The 7,164-nt window shown below is 51.1% G+C and overlaps 1 protein-coding gene across 2 annotated transcripts; it reads left to right on the top strand.

Moving 5' to 3' along the window:
• Positions 1-260: 260 nt before the first annotated feature.
• Positions 261-6,678, top strand: IST1 (increased sodium tolerance 1 homolog (yeast)). Of its 2 annotated transcripts, XM_010015632.1 has the most exons (9): positions 261-354; positions 954-1,134; positions 1,399-1,486; positions 1,732-1,815; positions 2,155-2,265; positions 2,628-2,834; positions 3,937-4,029; positions 5,191-5,236; positions 6,356-6,678. In XM_010015632.1, exons 1-9 carry the CDS (start codon positions 267-269, stop codon positions 6,553-6,555), a joined length of 1,098 nt encoding a protein of 365 aa, XP_010013934.1. In that variant the 5' UTR covers positions 261-266; the 3' UTR covers positions 6,556-6,678. The 2 variants fall into 2 exon arrangements, with proteins under 2 accessions (XP_010013934.1, XP_010013935.1); XM_010015633.1 differs by lacking the exon at positions 3,937-4,029 and having other exon boundaries at positions 6,356-6,555.
• Positions 6,679-7,164: the final 486 nt, after the last annotated feature.

Genomic DNA, 7,164 nt, shown 5'->3' with positions numbered 1-7,164 from the left:
TATCAGAGTGGGACTATCCAGGAAGTTTCTGTTCCCTGTTGTCTTGGGTAGGTGCAGGGTTGTAAAATGGAAAAGGGAATGATGAGTGCTGTAGGTCCAGTCATATTCGGGAATAGCAGGCCTGTGCCTGTTTGTTTGGAGAATTCGGTGGTAGGTTTTCGTTTTGTTTTGTTTTTTACCCCTTGAGTAAAGCAGTGACTGTTCCTTCTGACCAGCAGCTCTTGGTTCCACTGACTTCCCCTCTTCTCCCACAGAAAGCATTTGTCATGTTGGGCTCAGGGTTCAAGGCTGAGCGCTTGCGGGTTAACCTGCGCCTCGTCATCAATCGCCTCAAACTGCTGGAAAAAAAGAAGAGTGAGTATTTGAGGGGGCAGGTACGACCCAGGATGCTCTCGGGGCTCAGGAGCCTTGAGACTATTCTGGAGGCAGGGTGCTTGCAGGGGCCAAGTGTGGAGCAGCCTTTTGCTTTTTCTTGCTGGACCCAGGCCTTGCAGTCTGCCCTGGTGTACCTGGAAGAGCAGGCCTGCCACCTTCCTTGGGGTGCAGTCTATGGGGTGCATGGGGTGGTAGCTGTGGGCTGTGTAGCTGGGGCCAGTTTGCCCCAGGGGTGCTTTTCTGGGCTTTCTGTACTCGCAGCACAGTGGGGAGGCTCTCCTCACCTGCCCTGCTTGGACAAACGTAAGATCCATGGTTTTGACTGACTCTGCAGGGAAACTGAAGGTATAGGGTTTATTTCTGCACCTAAAAGCCCGCTTTCTGTTCTCCTGTGAGTTAGCGTGCTAGGACCTAGACACAAGGGCTCAACCAAGCCATGGCTGAGTGTCTGGTGTTGCAGAAGCTCGATGAAGGAGAGCAAGAAACTTGTGGAGACTTTATGTGGTGGGGACTGTGGATGAGTATGGAGGCAGCAGCTCTGCCAGCACAGTGATGGGTCTTGGGGATATGTGCTGTAGCTGAGCTCGCCCAGAAGGCAAGGAAGGAGATTGCAGATTATCTGGCAGCCGGAAAAGATGAGCGTGCCAGGATTCGTGTGGAGCACATCATCCGTGAAGATTACCTTGTGGAGGCCATGGAGATCCTGGAGTTGTACTGCGACCTGCTGCTAGCCCGCTTCGGCTTGATTCAGTCCATGAAGTAAGCTCTGGCCTAGAGGGCATGCTGTGGGAGAGGGTCCAGGCCCCTGGGCTCAGGGAGGAGTGGTGTTAGGGGCAGGCCTGGGGTGCAGAAGGGGACCTCTGTTTGTCTGGGTGTTACAGGGACTCCAGAGAGCTTTTCTTTCTCAGACAGGGAAGGCTCTGGAGCCCAGCAAGGTGTATGGGATCTTCAGGCTAAGCAGATTGAGGGCAGCAAAGACTAAATGCTTGGTGTGGAGATAGGATTGTCTTCTGTTACCCATAGGGAGCTGGACTCTGGCCTGGCAGAAGCAGTATCTACACTGATTTGGGCTGCACCACGACTCCAGTCAGAAGTGGCTGAGTTGAAGATTGTGAGTAGGGTTATTTGAGGGGTGTTACCTGTGCAGGGTGGGGGTGGCGCTGTGAGAAGCTGGTGGAAGTCTTTGTCTGGGTGTCTGTTATTAAGGCAGAGGACATGTTTTTATGGGCTCTGCAGATCTGAGATTCAAGTATAGGTGTCCCTGAAGCATCAGGAATGGCTAAGAGTGCTTAGCAGTCAGTAGCAGAAATGAGAGCAATCCAGCAGATATGCAGTGTGTGGTTTCTCCTATTGCAGGTTGCTGACCAGCTCTGTGCCAAGTACAGCAAGGAGTATGGGAAGCTGTGCCGGACAAACCAGATTGGGACAGTCAATGACAGGGTAATGAACTGGTGGAACAGCAGCAGCCAGCTGGAGCTGGCAGACATGCCTGCTGTGGCTTTCTACCCCTTTTTTGGGTCACCAGTGGCTGATGCCTGTGGCTCATGCAGGGTAGGGTCCTGTAGGAGCACAGTGCTGAGGTCTCTGGCAGTGGGGCCCTGCTGTGCTGGCTGCAAATGGAGGGGAGCAGCACACATGGAGCCCTGGCCTGTGGTTGACAGCAGCCTCCCTTGCAGCGATGCTGTACTGGGAGGAAGGGCATCCCCTCCCTGTAGCAGCTGGGATGGAGCTCTGCTGCACTGCCCAGTCCAGTGAGTGTCTCTGTACCTTGTGTTCCAGCTGATGCACAAGCTGAGCGTGGAGGCACCACCCAAGATTCTGGTGGAGAGATACCTCATCGAGATTGCTAAGAACTACAATGTGCCCTATGAACCTGACTCTGTGGTGATGGTGAGTGAGGCACCTGCAAGTCTGGAGCTCCTTTCTGTGTTCCAGTGGCTGAAATGTGGGCTTTCAGAGCACAGGGCTGTGGTATTGCAGCAAGCTCAGTGGTAGTTTTGCTTTGGTATTTTCTGGGCAGCGCTAATGTACACAGTCCCTGCTCCTTCCCACAGCCCTACTGCATGTGGCCATAGTAAGTCATGCTTTAGTCTGGTTCCCTTTCTGATTCCCATTAATATCACTGTGTAGCTGCTGTCTATTCTGTCCTCATTGTATTGTCCCATCTTGTCCAAGCTGCATCTAATGCTCTTCAGAGGGATGGGATTGGAATAGGAGTATGTTGGTGAGCAGAATTCTTCCACCCTCTCCAGGCTGAAGCCCCTGCAGGTGGAGAGGCAGATCTGATTGACGTGGGATTTACAGAAGATGTGAAGAAGGGTGGCCAAGGAGGGGGAGGAGGTGGTGGATTTACAGCCCCAATGGTTGGTCATGATGGATTAGTACCCATGCCAGTGATGATGCCTATGCCCATGCCAACACCAACTCCACCCTTCTCCTACCCGCCTCCAAAGGGACCGGTGAGTGCCTTTGCTTTGATATTCCCTTCTTCTGTGGAAGACTCCAGTTGTGGTGCTTAGCCTATGCCTGCTGCCTTGGAAGTGTCTGTACCTGATAGCTTGATGTGTTAGAAGGCTATCATGTTGGTGTGGGACTTCTTGGGATGGAAACTGTTGGCAGTGCAGCCAAAGCTTCATGTTGCTTCCTGACTGGGGAGGTTCCTAGCCCTGTTCTCCAGCCAGCCCTCTTTGCCTTCAGGGAACAGAGGAGTCCAGACTTAACTCCTGAGGCAGTCTTCTGACTGCCAGACTTTTGACCAGTTGGAGCTGCATTTTGAAGTTGGTAGGCTGGTAGTGTGCCAAGATTCAGTTAAGGAAATGAGATGAGTTTTGTAGGGTGGGAACAGCACATAAGAATGCAGAAGTACTCTGTCTTCAGACCTGCAGGGAAAGGGGTCCAGGCGAGTGGCTCTTGGAGATGTCTTATTGTGAGGCTGGAAGGTGGGAGCTGGAAAGAGCGCTGTTCTCTGAATTCAGCCATTTACAGTGTATCTGTGTAGACCGGAGGCTGGCAGAACAGTGGGATGGGTTGGAGTCTTGATATGGTCCCAGCAGTGCTGCAGTGGTTTTTGTAGAGAATCTGGGCCAAGCACCATCAGCTGGCTGTTGGCCCAGGCATAAATATGCCGAGGATTTGTGCCAAGTCTAGGTCTTTTGAGGCACTGTTGTGTTACAAGTAAGGATAATACAGGGCCTTGAGTAAGCCAGAGGCCTTCCTTCCTGCTTTTTGGTGCTGCACACTGGAAAAATGTCTCTTGTGTGCTTAATGCAGCGTATTGCCCTCTTTGCCCTCATACTTCTAACGCCTTGAAAGGTGAAGTATTTAGTCATGATGGTTCTTTAGAATAACCCCCAGTCCTGTTAGCTGGGTCTGGTTGTTCCAGGTGACAACATCTGGTTTAATATTTGTAAATCTTTTCCTTGCAAGTATAAACTATACCAGGTTGGACACTTGCCTGCATTTACCTTAGATTACTTTCTCTGACTCCCACAGCAGCTGTAGGTGTCATGATCGCTCTCCCAGGTGAGTACTTTGGTGCAAGACTGTAATCTCTCTGCACAGGAGAACTTCGGTGGCATACCAGTGGGGACCTACCAGCCTTTTGCCAACATCCATCCACCACCAATTCCAGCAGCCCCACCAACATACGAGTCTGTAAGTGCCTGAGCTGGATCAGCGTTGTCGGCAGCACAGGGAACTACAAGAAGAGGGCTGTGGTAGCCACAGAAAAGGCAAATGTTGATGAAGCACATTGCTGTCAACCTTTGTAACTCTGGGGGTGGTGCTTGGTGTTGCTTACGGTGTGGTGAATCACTGAGCGCATGTGATGGGAGGATGACTTGTGACCTCATTCAGCTGAATGGTTTGCCTGCAAAAGAAAGCCAAGATTTATTTTACTGCATTGTTAAAATGGTGATAAACAGTTAACAAGTAGAATCCACAAGTTCTGTTTTTTTTTAATGTGAGGGCTTATCACCTTTGGTTTGTTTAATTATGGCTTTTGAACTGACATAGCCTGGGTGACAATTTTGGCTGACTTAGATGATGTATGTTTGAACACCTCCTCTCTCAGACTTTTCTCAGTCCTTGGGGACAACAAAGGAGAGGATGGAGTCTTCTCCTACTTTGCTTCTCTATGTTTTTGCTGCTTCAGTTCATGACCATGCTTCACATTTTGCTTTCAGGGACATGCTGATTGTTTTTGCAGTATCCTGGGTATAGGGATGAGCATTGCCAAGCACCCCTGTGTGCTGACACCTTGTACCATCTGGACAGCAGCCTTTGGGTGCAGGAGGTGCAGCCACAGACACAGAAGTTGTTAGCTTGGCGGGGCCAGATGTCACTGGCTGCAGCCCGCAGGGAATGAGGAGTTATACCAGCACAGCTGACCATGGGCCTTTGTCTCAACTGGACGAAGACCTGAGGTGGGGTCATTTCATACCTTGCTACTGGTTACAAGGACATGCCTGTCCTTTATGAAAGAAAGGAAGTCATGGCTGTGATAACATGGATGAAGAGGGCAGTCTTCTCACACTTACGTCTGTAATGAATATTTCAGACCTGCTAGTGGACATGGTCTGTTAATCCAGTTCTGGAATATGGCTGGTGGAGATGCTTTAATTGACAGGGAGGGAAAGTTGAAGCACTGCCTCCTTCTCCTGGGGGGAGAGGCAGGTTCCTGTGAGTGTGCTGGGAGGCAGGGCCTCCTGCCCACTCTGCACTGGTGTGGCTGCTGCTGCCCACGAGCAGTGCCTACACATCAGTGAGATCCTCTGACACGTAGCAAAGAACTGTAGTAACAGAGTCTTTTTTCAGATCGACGAGTCTAACGCTGACAAGGACACTCCTGCACCGGTGCCTGGTGAGTGCATCCAGAAGTTTGGGAAATCTGGGGTGGTCCGGGATTGTGCTTAGCTCGGGATCCTGGTGTCGCTGGGAGGAAGCTTTCCACACAGGGAGCAGTTTGTACAGTTGCATTTTGAGAGCAGGATTTGAGTCTGGGGAAGATTCTGACAGAAATGCATAGTATCCTCTCAACACAGGGAAGATCCAGACTTCCACTGGGAAACTCAAGAACTAGAAAACCTGACATAGGAGTCAGTACTAGGTCTCTGGCTTAAGCTGTCCCATCAGACCAAAAATGGGGTGTTGCAGGATAAAATGAGAAAGCAACAGCTCTAAGTGATAATATATTTTGACATAGTGTAAATAATACTGCTCTGCAGGAAGAGAATGAAAGAAGTATGCACCAAGAGGGTAGATAGGTTTGTATTAATGTCAGTGTTGAGGCTGCATACAGCAGAGCAGGGCTAGTAGTGATAGCTGTTATCCCTTGGTCCATCCATCTGCCTAAGGGCTTACAAGGTGCTTCTTGCAGTGTAATTGAATCGTAACAAAATTCTCCTGCCTTGTGCAGTGTGATTCTGCTCTGTATTTTGAAAGCACTTGTTATCTCTAGCACTTGATAAGGGCTGAGAGGCTTTCTCGAGTAAGTAGACCCTTGCCAACTCCAGCAAGGTTTTCTCTGGGGAGTGTAGATGTGTGCTGAAGAAGGTAGTAGGCCTGTGGGTGCACTAGGTCTGGCTATATGCTTCAGTCTGACAGCTGTGTGACAGTGTGTTACCGGCGTGTGTCTCTAGGAGGTGCTGGACTGAGGATCCCAGTGGTGCAGTCCCGCCAGTGCAGGCGAGGGGTGCTCCATCCCGGCCACAGCAGGCTGTGAGCCGCGGAGGGGCTTCTGCTGCAGCCTCAGCACAGGGCTGCAGGTCTGGATCTGCTTCAGCCGCTGCTCCTTCCAGCCACCTAAACCTGAGATGTTGTTTTTTCCCAGTGAGTCTGCGTGCTCTGAGCCGCCTGACCACTGGGCCTGTTCTGAAAACCACATTGGTACTGCCCTTTTTGGTAGAATAGCCTTTCTTTCGTGTGGCCCTATTGTGTCTGTGGTGCTGAGGTGAAATGGTATTTCTCTTACTCTGAATAGGGCCCAGGCCCAAGTCGGAGGCTTCTCCTAAACCAAAGGCTGGAGCTGCTAATACCATTGATAACTTTGTGCTGCCTGAACTACCCTCCGTGCCAGACACGCTCCCAACAGCGTCTGCTGGCGCCAACTCTTCTGCCTCTGAAGACATTGACTTTGATGATCTTTCTAGGAGATTTGAGGAGCTAAAGAAGAAAACATAAAACTGACTGGGCTGTAACCCCAAGGTGAGGGGCAGGAGCTGTGATGGCTTTTCTCTCTGCAACTGACTCCCCTTGAAATTGGTTTCCTCTATTAACCTCAAATGAATGCGCTCTTCTTTTTGAGCTCTTTTCTCACTGTACTTAAACCAAGTGCTGCCACTGTCCTGACCTTTGTTGCTCCAGGAGCTGAGCTGCGGGAAATCTGGTGAGACTGGAGCGGGGAACAGCTCCTGACTGTCTGGGTAGCTGTACAGGGAAGCTGTGCTTGGCCTTCAGTCTCGAGGGCACCACTGCCCACAGGCTGCCCCTCTCTGCTCGATGGCCTCTGTGGTCAGGGTGATTAAGTCTCTTTGTTAAGACTTCCAGCTAACTGGGGATGAGGTGGGGTATGTGGTTGTGTGTTAAGAGATGCGACATTGCCCTTCAGGCTGTGCCCATCTGCCACCTCCCTGGCTCCAGCTGTGTGTGGTTACAGTTTGCCTCATGTCCTCTTTCACTCATGCTGGATGCCTGAGCCCTCTCCATGGCCTTGGCCATGTCCTCAGCTCTGTTCCCTGTCGTGTTCCCTGTTCCCAGCCGTGCTGCGGCTGCAAGGGAGCCGGGCAGAGG

Source organism: Nestor notabilis, unplaced genomic scaffold (genome assembly GCF_000696875.1).
Source record: "Nestor notabilis isolate BGI_N333 unplaced genomic scaffold, ASM69687v1 scaffold22935, whole genome shotgun sequence".
NCBI classification, from domain to species: Eukaryota; Metazoa; Chordata; class Aves; order Psittaciformes; family Psittacidae; genus Nestor; species Nestor notabilis.
This window is presented reverse-complemented; position numbering and strand designations above follow the sequence as displayed.